Source organism: Mercenaria mercenaria, chromosome 12, assembly GCF_021730395.1.
Source record: "Mercenaria mercenaria strain notata chromosome 12, MADL_Memer_1, whole genome shotgun sequence".
NCBI classification, from domain to species: Eukaryota; Metazoa; Mollusca; class Bivalvia; order Venerida; family Veneridae; genus Mercenaria; species Mercenaria mercenaria.
In genome coordinates, this window is record NC_069372.1 from 48,038,138 (window position 1) to 48,056,157 (window position 18,020).

The 18,020-nt window shown below is 35.5% G+C and overlaps 1 protein-coding gene across 1 annotated transcript in view; it reads left to right on the plus strand.

The window, feature by feature from the left end:
• The window catches only part of LOC123534416 (carbonic anhydrase-like), a 38,404-nt gene extending 24,798 nt beyond the window's left edge, over positions 1-13,606 (plus strand). Inside the window, exons 2-8 of the mRNA XM_053519964.1 lie at positions 1,630-1,659; positions 1,938-2,111; positions 2,995-3,143; positions 3,728-3,820; positions 4,573-4,636; positions 7,665-7,822; positions 8,941-13,606. Of these exons, the coding sequence (XP_053375939.1) occupies positions 1,630-1,659; positions 1,938-2,111; positions 2,995-3,143; positions 3,728-3,820; positions 4,573-4,636; positions 7,665-7,822; positions 8,941-9,204 (932 nt within the window). The 3' untranslated portion in view covers positions 9,205-13,606. The remainder of the gene's footprint in view (positions 1-1,629; positions 1,660-1,937; positions 2,112-2,994; positions 3,144-3,727; positions 3,821-4,572; positions 4,637-7,664; positions 7,823-8,940) is intronic.
• The last annotated feature ends 4,414 nt before the right edge of the window (positions 13,607-18,020 follow it).

The window sequence follows — 18,020 nt, forward strand, 5'->3', positions numbered from 1 at the left end:
CCTTTGCATTGTCATATTCATTACAAAAAAAAATACATTTGTCTTTGTTTATCACAGTAGCACATAAAACATCAGGCTTTTCTCTCAATGCTTTCTTGTCATCACATTCAGTTTCTTCTATCACGGTAGCACTTTCATAATCAGTCTCAATCAATGAAGGTTTGTAAACAGACTCAGTCAAACCGAGTTTACTATTATTTGGCTTGGTTGCATTCTATGCTTCCAAAGGATCTTCGTATAGGTAGGAGTATATTTTGAATATTCTTCGTAAATAAGAAAGCTGAAAGGAGGGAGTGTAGCGACCGACTGAAGCTTTCTTATTTACGAAGAATATTCAATAAGCTCTAACCGACTTAGTGCAGGCTCCGCCCATTTACAGTGACATAATTTTGCCAATGTTTTCTCCTTTCCTGTGCTATAACGTGTAAATTTAAGCTTCATTAAAAATTGCTCCACCTAATTGTTACATCATCTATTTTTCTACCTTTTGTCGCGGCTGTTGCAATGTGTTATGTCCGTACAGGGTGACGAGAACTCAGTTTCAAATAACGCACCGTATACCGCTCTCAAAGCTTTTCTGCCTACGTGCATTAAGAAAGTATTTATTGTTAAAGACGCAAAATTGCTATGGATATCCAACAATAGCTTTTGAAAGTGCATAACTTTTTGTACGATTTATGCGCGAATTCATTCATGCTTTATAAGGTAAACCTTTTCAGTTTCAGTGCATTTGATTTCTAAACGTATTGTTTACACGCTAATGAAAACAAGACATGAATATTATTTATATGGGCGGAGCGTAATGCGCTTGCGCAATGCAGTCATAATTCCTTGCCTTGAACCACGCTCTTCGCACCTGAAGAGGCTAATTGATTGTCTATATAAAAAAGGCAGCTGATTGGATACAAAAGTGGGACATGCACTACATACAGAGCATAGATGTTTTTGTGCCAACGGCAATCCAATTGAGATCTGATATACTAGGTTATCAAAACAAATTAGAACTGTCCTTGGTCATTTACCTCATTTTCAGAAATTTTGGCAGATACCAGATTCTGTTTTTTTATGTGGCGATGTGTTATGATAGCACTGAATGCGTTTAAAATCGGTCGAGGTCGAATATTTCCATGCGTTTTAAGTCCGCTGTTGCATGTTTTCCTTGAGAAAGATTTTGTATTTTTGTTTTTGCATGATAAATACTAATAAACTTTGATAATGTGGCAGTTGACCTCAATACAATCGACACTGTTTATTTTCCAATACAGGTAAATCCAATGATTGCTTTACAATAGATCTGTGATGGGTTATCTTTGAACACCCCTGGACTTACTAGACTCAACTGCCACATTATCAAAGCTTATTAGTATGATGTTGATAGATTCTCTCTGTCTAATTTTATTTTTGTATTTGAAAGCCATCGCCATTTTATTTCATGTGCTACATTACTCCAATATACCTGCGGCCTTAAGGCCGAAAAAAAAAATAGAGTTTTGCTTAAAGAGGTGATGGTGATGGGAAAGGTGATAGGTGTTGCACAAATCCCGATAATCTCTCATGAATAGATTCAAGGAAGCATGTATGTTATCATTTTGATTTGATATGTTATATACATTTATTTTTTCTTTTCAGGAAATGTCTGGACGTATAGAGGATCTCTAGGTAAGAAAGTATTTTCATACAGTAACGTATTTTTTCAAAGATAAAAGAATTCGACTAAAGATTCTTTTTTCAAGATTTTCAAGATTTTTTTTTCTCCAGAGTTTTCTCTTTAGATCATTTCTTTAACAAAATGTGGCTTTTAACACCATTTATATTTTAAATACAATGTTTACTTCTATTGTGCTTTTATGTTTAAAATCATATTGCTGTGTTTGACCCAACATGAAATATACGTTGCAAACAAGTCAACATTAATAGCCAACATATGTTTGCAACAGGTCCGGATCACTGGCATTTAGACTATCCACATTGCGGAGGAGTGAAACAGTCTCCAATCAGTGTCGTTACCAATGACGTCATCATCGATACGGACAGGCTAACTCCCATTGTGTTACGTGGTTATGAAACGGTATCGAATGTAACCTATACCTTGGAAAATAATGGTCATACAGGTAAAAAATACATACACTGTGTTACATATTATTGGCTTAGTACTAGCCTTGGCTATACAAGTTTAATACTTTTTATTTTGTAAAATTAAGTGACGTATCTTGGCGTTCCGTATATAGTGGCCCTTTAACACGACATGGAATATGACAACTATAAACGATTTTATGACAAATATTAAAATAATGAATAGCACATGTTTCAGCAAAGTTCGTGTGCATGACAAGTCGTTTCATTCTGGGAAACGTGCTAAAAATATTGCAATCCCTTGATGGCATTTATTGGTTGCACAGGAAAAACCCTATTGAGATTTGGTTTCCAGTTATGACCTTGACCTTTGTGTTAGAGATATGGGTGTTGTGCATGACACAACATCTCATTATGGGGAACATTTGTGTCCAGTAATATTAAAATCCTATAATGAATGACAGAGGTATGGACCGGATAGAAAAGAAAGAAACACACACACTACTGATGTTTTACCTCCAAGTGTGACCTTTACCTAAAAGCTAGGGTCTGGTAGTTGTGTATGAAAAGCAGTCTCATAATGGGATACATTTTGTGCCAATTAATTATAAAATCACTTCTAAAATGACAGAGTTATGGAGGGGACAGGAAAAATAATACTATTCCGTTTGACCTCTGAGTGTGGCCTTGACTTTTGGGCTATGGGTTCGGGTGTTTTGCATGTCACGTCATCTCATTATGAGATACGTTTGTGCCAAAAAATATCAAAATCTCTTCAAGGATGACAGTGTTATGAACCAGACAGGAAAAACATTATTGGCCTTTAACCTCTGAGAGTGACATTGACCTCAGGAGTGTATTTTACTGTTGAGGTTGATCTTAATGACAAGAATTCTCCAATTATTTGTATGTGTTTTACAGTTCTTGTAGATCTAAATGACAAGCACTCTGAAATGAGTGGCGGCGGTCTACCAGGAACCTTTGTGGCACAACAGTTTCACTTTCATTGGGGAGCTACCGACGAAAGAGGCTCAGAACATGATGTAAACGGGATCCACTTTCCGATGGAGGTAAACTGTCGCGCTGTTCTACCTTACAGAAAGAAAAATATCCATTACAATTTCCCGATAATTATTTTTGTTGTGTCTTACGTCCCGTTTAAATGGTAATTCAGTATATATATGGTGGTCTATGAATCCTTTTGTTCTCAAGAGACTGGCAACTTCCCGACAGTAGCGGTGAGGGACAAATGGTATCTGTCAAATTATCTTCAGTCAATCATTCCGGAACCTAAACATCTCATTTTAGACATTAACCGACAATAGCAGCAAAGAATGCCTACGCTCTGCCACTTTTAAGAATATAGGAAGATCATTGAAGTCACATAACGCAGCCAAGCAAAATCATAGAAAACTTTTTTTTGAATTGTGTCTGTCCATGAGAGGTAATGATGTGGACAACACCACTAATGTTAAGCGACAGTCTGCTATTGTAAATTTGAACGGACTGCATGATTCCAAAAGACGAGACTGATGTGTCAACATATACCTCCAGCGGATGACAAAGACATGCTATATCTTCTTCTCCTTAGGAAACCAAACAACTATTGCTTTGTTTTGGTTTTATACTTCATGTGATTTTTTTTTATTTCCAGATGCATCTCGTTCACTTTAACAAGAAGTACGGCACAATATCTACCGCTGTGGACAAGGAGGATGGCCTAGCTGTCCTAGGCTTCTTCTTTAAGGTGATTCTAATTTAACCGAGTTGTTAAATATTAAACAGTCGTCCGATTACATTAAAATAGAAAAAGTGGAAACTTCACAGGTCGCTCAACACGACAAAAACGAAAATAATGCAGGCTCGGTTTGATTGAGCCTGTTCATGGACGGTAGTGGAAATGCATGCTACCGTCCGCGCCCTCTAGCCCCGGGTTGAGCTGAACGTAACATTTACACATGCTAAAAGTACAAAAAGCAATTTAGAGACATCCGCAGATGTTTTCAAACGGCGATAGCCTGATCTGATGATGTGAGTATAAGACAACCAGCTGGCCAAACAGTAATAAACAGTTAGATCAGTTAGTGTAAAAGCCATCCAGCTGACCATAGGAATGACGGTGATTCTAACCATCCTATAATTATGCTCAGAGAGGTATACATTGGGTCTTCCTCTATTATGAAAAGTTGGAAAAACGCTGTCTGACTTATATGATTTTGTCAGTATGACATTATATTAACAAAACTAAAAAGCAGCTGATCTGCCACAAAACAATTTTGTTTTAATTTCCGTTGAGGCAGATGCTTTTATTTATATTTCAAAAATGAATTTAATTTCAGCTTTTCCAAACAAAACCATCAGTTTTTATTCTATTGTTTGATACTTTTTAAACATAATATTGAAATGCTTTTGCAGGTTGATATTTTTAATAAGTTTTCATTTGCTTGTCATACGCATATATTGTTGAAACCAGCAGTACTTTTACTTTCATCTGTCTAGATTGGAAGACACAACCCATACTTTGAAGAGATAATAGATCACTTTAATCAAATCAAGTATAAAAGTAAGTATTACAATATCACGTGATACTTGTAAAACTAACAAACCTTATTGAAGGGAGTTAACTCTACATGTATAAGGGACAGTTTGCGGTAGTAACAAAGTTGTAATTGTTGACATTGTTGAAGGGAGTTAACTCTGAATATCTAGAAGGACAAAAACGCTAAAGTTAATAACGTTTATTGGATGATAAACAGTCTAACCTATGCTGAGCAGCAAGCCAAGGGTGTGACTAATACAATCAAAGCTAGGGTAGATTTATGATGTATCCAAGATAAACTACAAAGGGGGAGGGGTCAGGGGTCCCAGTTAGGTGTCTGCGCAAAATGTTTATTTTTAATTTTATTTATATTTTATGGCAATATACCTACATGTATTAGGTTTCATTAACAAATGTTACTGTTACAAGTTTTGACTTACTTTTATAGATATTCACATTTAAAGTGGGTGTGGTAATCTGACATGTGACCAGCCAGGAACACAATTTCCTTTTTTAAAAATGGTTCAAACTTTTTACCTGAAACTTTCATAATAAATGGACATTCACACAACATGTTGCATTTCAAATTGTATTGAATATTTTTTTCATCACAGAGCCACAAATTGGACTGATTAAATTTACTGATTTTCAATGGACAAACTTCACCAAAAAGCTAAAATATGTTTTATTAGTTGAGATATTCAGGTGTTATTTTCAGCAGATATTGTAAACTAAATAAACATTAAAATGACAGTATATCAGTACACTCTGATTAATATTGGAATAACGGTTCATTCTCAAACTGGGAAAAAGTTGGTGGGGTAGATATACATTCGAAGCAACACTAAAAAAATTTGGCAGTTGTTAAGAAATGGCCTCAAATTGTCTACTACTGTCATAATGTTATTAAATACAGCCTTGGGTGAAAAACTTTAACAAAAATGTGTCCACTATATACATGTGTGCCAAGGAAAAAGCATGGACCTTGAACATGACATGTAGACAAACAAAATTAACCATGAAAGCTCAAAGTATTTAACAAAAGGTTTTGCCTGAGGCAGTATATTTTGAGGAAAGCTATTGTTAAATTAAGATTAAATTTTCTGCATTTGCAATTTCAATTTAGTTTAGAATATACATAAAAATAGGTCTTTTAATTGGTAGCTTTGACAGTCTCTTTCAGGTAGCCTTAGTGCAGGTAGTTTTAATATTCTGTCTGATTTTTCAGTAGCTGCATAAATATACAGTACAGGCACTGCTGTCAGTGGTCATTTACCTGCATGTACATAACACATTGGTAATTAATTCCTAGGCAGAAACATAAATCTGCACCAAGCATCAAGTGCTTGAACAAATACTTATACATGTACTTGCATTAAATTTTGTACTTTGACACTCAGTCTGTTAGTTCCACGAAGGAGCATATTTGTTAAAGTTTTTCACCCAAGGCTGTATTTAATAAAAGTATGATAGTAGTAGACAATCTGAGGCCATTTCTTAACAACTGCCCATTGTTTTAGTGTTGCTTCGAATGGAATGTTTACTTACCCCACCAATTTTTTTCCCAGTTTGTGAGTTTACCGTTCTTCCACTATTAACCAGAGTGTATTGATATATCGTCATTTAAATGTTTATTTAGTTTACAATATCTGCTGAAAATAACACTTGAATATCTCAACTAATAAAAATATTTTAGCTTTTTGGAGAAGTTCGTCCATTGAAAATCAGTAAATTTAATCATGCCAATTTGTGGCTCTGTGATGAAAAAAGTATTCAATACAATTTGAAATGCAACATGTTGTGTGAATGTAGTTATAGTTATTTTATCATGAAAGTTTCAGGTGAAAAGTTTGAACCGTTTTTTAAAAAATAACGGAAACTATGTTCCTGGCTGGTCACATGTCAAATTACCCCACCCACTTTAAATGTGAATATCTATCAAAGTAAGTCAAAACTAGTAACACTAACACTTGTTAATGACACTTAATACATGTAGGTATATTGCCATAAAATATAAATGAAATAAAAAAAAAACATTTTGCGCAGACACCTAACTGGGACCCCTACTCCTTTCAAATTGGTTTCAGATTTAATAGTTATGGGGTAGTAAAAAATACATAAATTAATTATTTTGACGATGTGAATAGACTATTCTTCTCAAAGGAGTTTTCAAAAGTCCAACGGGTGTTTTTTTTCTATTTCTAAATAACTATTATTTGACTGCCGTTTACAAAAAACATACACGTTATTTAGGAAATAATAAATTGTTATAATGTGTTACAAAATCGTAAACAATGAAATTAATTGGTCTTAAACAGCCTTGAAAATGGTTAATATGACTACGATTTCGTGAGATCACCTTACATTTTATCAGAGCTTTGTGAGTCTCAAAGAAGCAACACTATGTTTCTACATGTGCCAGTAGTAAAACTTTCATGCCCTTGTGGTTTATTCTATGTGGTGACATTCATCCATGTCCTGGGACTGGACCCAGTGCCGCTACAGATACCAGTGTTTTATTTACACAGTCTAATGCATCTTGTATTTGTTTATCTGAAGCATGGCTTGACGATACTGTTTCCGATTTTACCTAATAATGTCTCATTTTCAATAGTGTTTAAAAATAAAGTTCTAAAATAATTGAACTGTCTGAGTGCTAATAAAACAACTGGCTTAGATGGCTATCCATCCAAGTTTGTAAGAAATGGTGCTTCCATTATAACGTGTCCTCAGTTATTCAAGGTTCTGTCCCAGATGATTTAAAGATAGCTCGAGTTATCCCTTTAGGAATATGGAATATAATGTAATATTAGAAAAGAGTTTTATATAGGTCTGTATAATTATGCCTTGCTGTAATCCATGGTTAGATATGACATTGACATATTAGGGAATGAAATTGTAATAAAGGGAACTTCTGGTGACTATTAATCCATCAACTGGTTAATTACACAATTATTTGCTTGCATGTGATTGGCTTTTAACGTACAGATAAATATGGAATCTAATTTTATTCGTATGTTTGGTTTGACTGAGTAGTACTTTTTAATTACAGACAGTGAGGTCGAGATTAAGTCTATACCTCTGGTTGAGTTGATGCCGGAAAAGTTGACCAAATTCTACAGATACGAAGGCAGTCTGACCACGCCCCCATGTTACGAGAGTGTCACGTGGACATTATTCAATGAGACCATCGAAATTGCTGAAGAACAGGTGTGAAAGCTTTATCATTTATGTTAGCAAGAAATGTGCATGGCGAGAATTTACTTTATATATTATGTAGGTCATTAAATTAAATGTAGGGTAAATGTAAGGCTGGAATACCACCGGCCGCGTTAAACGTGAGCTTGGCCGAATGCCATTACTGTGAGGTTGGAATGCCATCATCGGGGTACAGGCCATACATAGCCTGCATCCTTATTTTCAACTTGCACTCTGTGTGTGTTGTGTGTTTGTTTGTTCTACGTTTGTATTGATCTCTTTCATACTGCCTTTTAGTGAGTTTTTTTTTCCTGAAAAGAAAAAAACATATTCATGGAATTTTCTAGAAATAATGCCCCTTAAAACGTTAAGAGTACTCGTTATTTTCGTAGAAATAGTTATATCTATTACTTCTGACGTAATTGAAGATTTTATATGGATTTTATATGGGTAATTCATTACCTCATCGGGTAGTTAAAGATACTATTGCAAAGCGGGAATATGAGTAACTTTGTGTGACTTCCATTGGTAAATCATAATCAAAGATATATGAGTATGGTGTTGTTAAATACAGGCCTGCTCGCTCCTATTTATATTGACTCTTGTCATACATATATGTTTTCTTTAAATGGAACACACGTGTAATGTAGGACGAACCATCAACATCAAACTTATTAGGTTTGTTTTACAAATGACATTTCTCAGATTTTATTAACATCTCTAATTAAAAAGATATATTTTATTATTTTGTCGACATTGAGCACAATATTATTGACTTGGCTAACCTGACCTACGTATTCCAGGTTTAGATATTTTAATCTTACTTGATTGTAGACATGCAAACTTCCCATTAGTACAAATAGTCAAAAATACAAAAACATTGCGTTCACTTGCCCACTTTTAGACATAATTGGTTCTGCCTTTGCGTCCAGTGTAGACCAAGATCAGCCTGCACATCCGTTCAGTTTGGCATGGTCTGCACTGTTCGCTAATCAGTCAGTAAATTTTCAGTAAACACCCCTTCTAATAATAAATGGTACTGTCCAAATTGAAAGATGGACGCACCTGTTCATTATAGAAATTTAGCAGGGTAAGGTTTAAATATTTATGAGACAATTGTTTCCTTTCAGCTTCAAGATTTCCGAACAACCTTATATGAAAACGAAGAGAACGGATCCGATTTATCTTATGACATTTCCGACGACTACCGACCCGTTCAGTGCTTGTTTCGTCGCCGTGTCTATGCGAGTCATCCCGCTCTGAAATTTAGTGCGGAGAGCGATGAAAGGGTCGAGGGCGTTCAGGGCAATGCAGGAAGAAGTTCCCCTCAATCACTGACAACTTTACTTTTCACTTGCATCGCTTTTTACATATGTGTCTTTTCCGTTTATTAATTACTATTTTGCATTATTTCTTATTCTTGATACATATACTTACTCTTTCTGTACAACTTAGGCTTACCATATTTGAGAGTGTTTTTTATTAGAAACAAAACGTGTTTCTTTTTGGAAACGTACTTTTTTATAACATAAACTTTTAAATTACTTTTGTCACTATTTCCTTTGATTTTTCATGTCTTAAAATAATTACGTTTTGGTTGCCATTTACGGTGTAATTTGTTCAGTAAATAAATGCTTGTAATTATTTCTTCAAAAGCAACTGATATATGATATGTTTTTTCCAATTAAAAAAATGTTTAAGGCCCGGCGACCAAAATGGTATTATGTGCGATATAATCTATCTATGCTAGTATGTTTACTTATTGATTTTAATATATTTGCAAAGCAATTGGCCTAAGTCGAGGTTTATGCTATCAATTTCTCGAATGAAAGAGGTCTACCAAAAGTTATTTCACTGGTAGTCTGACATACATATCGAGGCTTTACCTTGTACATAGCTATATACAAGAACTCTTATAACAGAAAACCCTTTAACGCAGAATCTTTGAATAATTTAGACATCAACTTAATGTTTATACAAATGTATATTTGTCATCTTCTACGTATGTTGGCTGGTATATAGCTACAAAAATGTATATACAAGAACTCTTATAACAGGAAATCATTTAAACCAGAATCTCTGAATAATTTAGACATCAACCTAATGTTTATACAAATGTATATTTGTCATCTTCTACGTATGTTGGCTGGTATATAGCTACAAAAATGTATATACAAGAACTCTTATAACAGGAAATCATTTAAACCAGAATCTCTGAATAATTTAGACATCAAATTAATGTTTACATATTTGTCTTCTTTACGTATTAAATAAACACTTTAAGACTGTCGAGTAACTTTTATCGAGATAAGGAGGCACATTTTACCTATGGGTTCTCTGACATTGATTACTTTGCGAGGTTTTTTTAGCCTCTTTTTCTATATGTTTATGTAGGGATAACGTATGTTTTTGCGTGTTATAACATTTTCAGAGTCCGTAGGGATTGGTTGGTGCCCGAACCCAGTAGTAGGACGAGGAAACCAACGTATCCCCATGGATTCTGTAGCTGTTATAACACGAGAAGAACATGCGCTAACGCTATTTTAGCATAAAACCAGTCCTGAACGAACGAATGAATACCTTGTCACTCAACGTAATTAAATTTCCATGAAATGCACTGGAAGGTCTGCGTTGTTTTTTTACGTTCATGTACCTGAATGATTTTAGAAAGTTTGGTAGTTTACATTACGTTGAGAGTGTTTGGGTTCGTTTTTATTACGTTTTATACTGTTTATGACAGTGTTTGTGATAAGAACTCTAGGTAATGCTTCCAAACAACGATACGTCACTAAAGATAAATGTCACTTTGTACTAATATGAACAGTTTATTCAGAGTTAAGAAAAAGGTACAGGATACCACGTTACTAATACAACCATAGAACTTCCAACACATCTAATCTGAAAATTTTAAATAGGTTGGCTATTTTTTGTAATAAATCGTTTAAAGTGAGAAAAGATAATTTAAATTATTTGTATGATTAAAAAAAAACCGATTTGTATTTAAACATATTTCACTGTAATGTTTTGTCTATGAAATATTTAGTATGAATGCATAAATGTGATAGCTTAGTCCATGTATATTTTAAATACTTTTATCACTGATGTGTGTACACATTTCATTCTCACTGTACGTGTATATGTAAATAGTTTATTGCTGCATGCTGTATGACGGGGAACTTCTAATGTTCAAGTCATATTTTCATGTTTTAAGTTTATGTTCTGTTCTGTTCTGTTCTGTTGTAAACAAATATCCCGAACATTTTATTGTATAAAAGAGCACAATTAAACTGCCATGTTATTTTAGAATGTCGGCTAAATATATATTGATACATATAATACATATACCTCATGAAAATTATTTTTTTGACCTTTGCTCAAAAGTAAAGATAGTAACTGTTGCCTTTTTCGATATATTAGAACGGCTTTTTTGGAATGACAGCACTGTTTATTTCCTCAGGAACCCAAAAATATATTACTCATTTTGAGTGTACTCTTTCACACTTCCCTCTGTTGTCACATGAACTGATGTATGGGTGACTGCGTTTCCTGAACAGGTCTTTTCCTGTTGGATTTTAATTCTAGTTTACAGTACCCTGACGGATGCTAAGATAACCTTATCTTTGGTATGATGCTCGAGGCTAGTACTAGTAACCGACAACTTACATGAATCAGAGGTGGAAGGAAATATACCGATTCTTTTTATTTTGATGAATTACAATTATTATGTCTCCCCCCTCTTGGGGAGACATATTGTTTTTGCCCTGTCCGTCCGTCCGTCCGTCCGTACGTCACATTTCATTTCCGAGCAATAATTGGAGAACCATTGACCTAGAACCTTCAAACTTCATAGGGTTGTAGGGCTGCTAGAGTAGACGACCCCTATTGTTTTAGGGGTCACTCCGTCAAAGGTCAAGGTCACAGGGGCATGAACATTGAAAAATATTTCCGATCAATAACTAGAGAACGACTTGACCCAGAATGTTGAAACTTCATAGGATGATTGGTCATGAAGAGTAGATGACCCCTATTGATTTTTGGGTCACTCTATCAAAGATCAAGGTCACAGGGGCCTGAACATTGAAACATATTTCCGATCAATAACTAGAGAACGACTTGACCCAGAATGTTGAAATTTCATAGGATGATTTGTCATGAAGAGTAGATGACCCCTATTGATTTTGGGGTCACTCCGTCAAAGGTCAAGGTCACAGGGGCCTGAACATTGAAAACCATTTCCGATCAATAACTAGAGAACCACTTGACCCATAATATTGAAACTTCATAGGAAGATTGGTCATGCAGAGTAGATGACCCCTATTGATTTTGGGGTCACTTCGTCAAAGGTCAAGGTCACAGGGGCCTGAACATTGAAAACCATTTCCGATCAATAACTAGAGAACCACTTGACCCAGAATGTTGAAACTTCATAGGATGATTGGCCATGAAGAGTAGATAACTCCTATTGATTTTGGGATCACTCTGTCAAAGGTCAAGGTCACAGGGGCCTGAACATTGAAAACCATTTCCGATCAATAACTAGAGAACCACTTGACCCAGAATGTTGAAACTTCATAGGATGATTGTACATGCAAAGTAGATGACTCCTATCGATTTTGGGGTCACTCAGTTAAAGGTCAAGGTCACAGGGGCCTGAAAATTGAAAACCATTTCCGGTCAGTAACTTGAGAACCACTTGACCCAGAATCTTGAAGCTTAATAGGATGATTGGTCATGCAGAGTAGATGACTCCTATTGTTTTTGGGGTCACTCCGTTAAAGGTCAAAGTCACAGGGGCCTGAACATTGAAAACCATTTCCTGTCAGTAACTTGAGAACCACTTGACCCAGAATGTTGAAACTTATAGGATGATTGGTCATGCAGAGTAGATGACCCCTAACGATTTTGGGGTCACTCCGTTAAAGGTCAAGGTCACAGGGGCCCGAACATTGAAAACCATTTCCGGTCAGTAACTTGAGAACCACTTGACCTAGAATGATGAAACTTCATGGGATGATTGGTCATGCAGAGTAAATGACCCCTAACGATTCTGGGTCACTCTGTTAAAGGTCAAGGTCACAGGGGCCTGAACATGGAAAACCATTTCCGATCAATAACTTGAGAACCTCTCGACCCAGAATGTTGAAACTTCATAGGATGATTGTTCATGACCCCTATTGTTTTTGGGGTCACTCCGTTAAAGGTCAAGGTCACAGGGGCCTGAACATTGATAACCAGTTCCGATCAATAACTTGAGAACCACTTGACCCAGAATGTTGAAACTTCTTAAGATGATTGAACATGCAGAGTAGATGACCCCTATTGATTTTTGGATCAGTCTATCAAAGGTCAAGGTCACAATGGCCTGTTCATGTTGGAAATAACTTGAGAACCACTTGACCTAGAATGTTGAAACTTAATAGGATGATTGAACATGCAGAGTAGATGACCCCTATTTATTTTGCGGTCACTTGATCAAAGGTCAAGGTCACAGGAGCCTGAACAGTGACTTGAGAACCACTAGGCCAAGAGTGTTGAAATTTAGCGGGATGACTGGACATGCCAAGTGGATGATCCCTATTGCAGCCAACCATCAGTGTCTCTTTGACTTTTGCTCCTGGCCCCTATTGACTTCTTTCCTATAGGACTTTGCATTGGAGGAGACATGCGCTTTTTTAAAAAAACGTTTTCTAGTTTTAATCTGTCTAGCCCGAAATTACTGTTGTTGATATTTTATGTATCATGACAAGATATGTAATATGTTGCATGAATAAACCAGAATAATAAAAAGAAATTCAGGCTTATCTTATTTCATTAGAATTCTCATTGATGAAAAGAAAAGAAAGAGAAAAGGTTTGTTAAATTCCAGATCTACTGAAACATTGTATTATATTTCCAGATCACACACTGTTATTTCGTAATTTTATTTTTAGCTCACCTGTCACATAGTGACAAGGTGAGCTTTTGTGATCACCCTTCGTCCGTCGTCCGTTGTCAGTCCGTGCGTCCGTGCGTGCGTCCGTCCGTCAACAATTTCTTGTTTGCACGATAGTGGTTTCATTTATGATTTTTTTAACCAAACTTGCACACAACTTGTATCACCATAAGATCTCGATTCCTTTCTTGAACTGGCCAGATCCCAATATGGGTTCCAGAGTTATGGCCCCTGAAAGGGCCAAAATTAGCTATTTTGACCTTGTCTGCACAATAGCAGCTTTATTTATGATTTGATTTTTACCAAACTGGCACACAACTTGTATCACCATAAGATCTTAGTTCCTTTTCTTGAACTGGCCAGATTCCAATATGGGTTCCAGAGTTATGGCCCCTGAAAGGGCCAGAATTAGCTATTTTGACCTTGTCTGCACAATAGCAGCTTCATTTATGATTTGATTTTAACCAAACATGCACACAACTTGTATCACTATAAGATCTTGGTTTCTTTCTTGAACTGGCGAGATCTCTTTATGGGTTCCAGAGTTATGGCCCCTGAAAGGGCCAAAATTACATATTTTGACCTTGTCTGCACAATAGCAGCTGCATTTATGATTTGAATTTAATCAAACTTGCACAAAACCTGTGTCGCCATAAGATCTCAGTTCCTTTGTTGAACCGACCAGATCCCATAATGGGTTTCAGAGTTATGGCCTTTGAAAGGGCCAAAATTAGCTATTTTGACCTTGTCTGCATAATAGCAGCTTCATTTATGATTTGATTTTAACCAAACTTGCACACAACTTGTATCACCACAAGATCTTGGTTCCTTTCTTGAACTGGCCAGATTCCATCATGGGTTCCAGAGTTATGGCCCCCTAAAGGTCCAAAATTGGCTATTTTGGCTTTTGCAGCCATATAGAGACTTCATTTATGGTTTGATTTGATACAAACTTCCAAAATATCTTTAACAACAATAAATCTTGGATTCCATGACAAATCAGATCCAATCGTAGGTTCCAGAGTTATTTTATATCTGATTACCTCCCCTGATTGTAATCAAAATGAATTTATATCAGTAAGTACTTATAGGATTTATTTGAAATTTCATTATTGTCATTAGTTGGACTGAGCCAATCAGGGTAGATAACTATGGACTGATTTTATGTCAAATTACCTCCCTTTATTTCAAATTAAAATGGGTATATCTCCATAACTAATGAAGATACTGATCTGTAATTTCATTAATGTCAACAGATTTATTTCGCAGATCTTTCTTTTGTTCACTTACAATAATTTTCTTTTTAATTACTTCCATTTTACGTTACTATAAATAGCTTATTTTTAGTAACTTTTTTATTACTGGCTGTAGGGAAAAACCGAGACCACTTTTCTGTAGTACAACATAGATGGTACCTTCAATTTTAGGTGTATTTTGACATATCTGTACCTTTTAATTTTTTTTTTCTTTTTGGTTAAATTTCTTCCCTTTGTTGTTCCAGTCCTTTGGACTTAGATATTTTTTTTTCTGAGGACCTTCTTGTCCTCAAGTGCAATGATAACTGGTGAGCGATTTAGGGCCATCATGGCCCTCTTGTTTAGCCTTTAGTCTGCTGGCGGCAAGTGATTCTGCCTTTGCAACCAGTGCAGACCAAGACCAGCCTGATCATAGTCTGCACTGTTCGCTATGCAGTCAGTTAATTTTCCGTGAACACTTCTTTGAATAATAAATGATATTGCTCAAATTGAATGATGGACTGGTCTGTTTTAGAAATTTAAAAGATTTAGCAGAATAAGATTTAGACATGCAGTGTAACACCATATTATCTCGTTCATTTGTGTTTGCCATTATTTTGCTTGGTTGCGTTCTATGCTTCAAAATGATCTTATAGATTTTATTTTCCAGAGCTTGTATCATTCATATGGTTAACCTTTACCCTGCTAAATTTCTAAAATGGACTGGTTCATCATTCAATTTGGGCAATACCATTTATTATTATAGGTGTTTACTGAAAATTTACTGTCTAAATAGCGAACAGTGCAGACCGTGATCAGTCTGCACGGATGCAGAGGCAAACCTACTTGCCGACAGCAGGCTAAAGGTTAGTCCTAATTCAGGATTGACCAGTATCATTGCAAAGCCAGTAGTTTCAACAGTGAACAAAGCGACTAATGATATTGAAAAGATTCAAATATTATCAAAATTCAAATGTACACAGTACTGCCTATTTCCTCACTTGCAGGTACCCGTGAGAAATGCATTCATTTTATGTAAAATGTATCATACCAGTGTTACCTTTTGTGTTCTTGATTTGAAGAAAATGAGGATGGGGTAAATAAAATCTGTAAATAGATCCTTTGGAAGCATAGAAAGCAGCCAAATAACCGGTTTGACTGAGTCTGTTCATGCGCATTCTAAAACTAAAAGATTACTTAAAGTAAATTGGAAACGTGTTTTATTTGCCAACAAAGCACGCAAAACTAAAATCAAGAAAGATACTAATCTGGAATAAAGTTCGGTTTTGAATACGAGGAAGTAATCTTCATATTGGTTGAATTTAGCATATTTCGTAAAATATGTTGTTTTCCGCTGTATGCCAAGAACAAGATGATCAATATCGAAACTTGAGAAAAGCTTCTTAATATTTTACCATCTAAACTGGATGCCATTTCTTTAAGTAAAAAAGATGAGAATGTATCTAATTCAGTTATACAGCAGGAAGATATCTACATGCAAAGATAATTAACTTTGAAATACCAAAATAAACAGATAGAAATAATTTGAATTGTGTTTAAAAATGAGCAAGAACAAGTAGGTTATTTTGTTACAGACCTATATATGACCAGAGAACAAAGTTGGTAGAATTAAAAAAAGTTAAATATAGCGAGTGCTAGAGAATTCCAGTGACAGAAGGAGTGGGGATGTTCTACATCTTATTACTTCTCATGAACAAACGTGTTTTCTTGTCTTTGAAATATCACAAGGTTTATGGAATTTATACAGATTCACTTATAAAAACAAGTCAAGATCTGGATAAAGTTAATTCTTACTTCTTGGGACAGATGTAGGCCTACAGTGTTCATTCCCACAAGCATGAAAATATACAAATTTACAAGGACAGAAAAAGAATTACAAAAATCATGACACATAAACACAAAAATACTAGTGTGAAAAATATGAAAAGAAAAAATATATGACAATTCACGCATGTACAAAATGCATATTAAGAAATCAGAGCAAGAAAAGAAATTACATTAGGGTGAGAAGAAAACCACGAAGTTTCTCAGTCGTTGTTCGACCTGAGAACTGCTTAGGAAAAGCTCAGCTAGAAAAACAAATCACACGGAAATGTTGAAAAAAGCTAGAACAATTCTAAGGTTACACACTGAGACTGATCTTGACTGCACACCAGACAATGATGAGATAGCTGACCTGACCATAGTGAAAAATACAGCTTATGAAGGAGCTCGACTGAATCTGTTTGATTAAAGAAACAAATGAAATAGAACGGCGATGAGATGGCGATGTGACGATAAGAAAAGCACTTAAACTGGCACAGTAGGTCAAAGGTCAAGGTCACAAATTTAGCTCAAGGTCAAAACTGTCCATCATATTTTGTGTCCGGAGCATAACCAAATAGCCATACAAGGTATTGACTTCAGTCTTGGCATGTGGGTAGGTTGCGATGAGACAATGTGCAGAGAACACAACCTGGGTTTATAGGTCAAAGGTTCAGGTCACAAACTGAGCTCAACGGTCAAATTTTCCGTCATATTTTATGTCCGGTGTAACGTTGTAAACTGACCCCCATAGAATAATGACGCCCCCGGCCATTATTTTATATAGAATAATGACCACTTTCTATAAAATACTGACATCCCCTATAAAATAATGACCCCCCCCCTCCCCCCGATTTTATCTATAAAATATTGACCCCCACCTAACCTATTACTAACATACTCTTTATCAATTTAAGCCACTGTCGCATTTCTATTGCTTATATTTGTTGTTGTTGTTGTTTCTGCTGCTGCTGCTGCGTCTACAGCAGACACAACAGCAGTATATCTTAGAGGCCCCGCTAAGAAATATACGTACATCTATTGAAAAATGAAATTTAAAAGGGTATTTATTTGAATTATCATTGTTGTACATAAAGAGAATATTACAATAATAGAAGATATACCTAAGTCGTTTTAAGGTTACTACAGAAATAGAGAGAACCGATATTTAGGCTGGAGGATAATTTGGTTTTGTTTACAAACAGTGTATTATCATCTT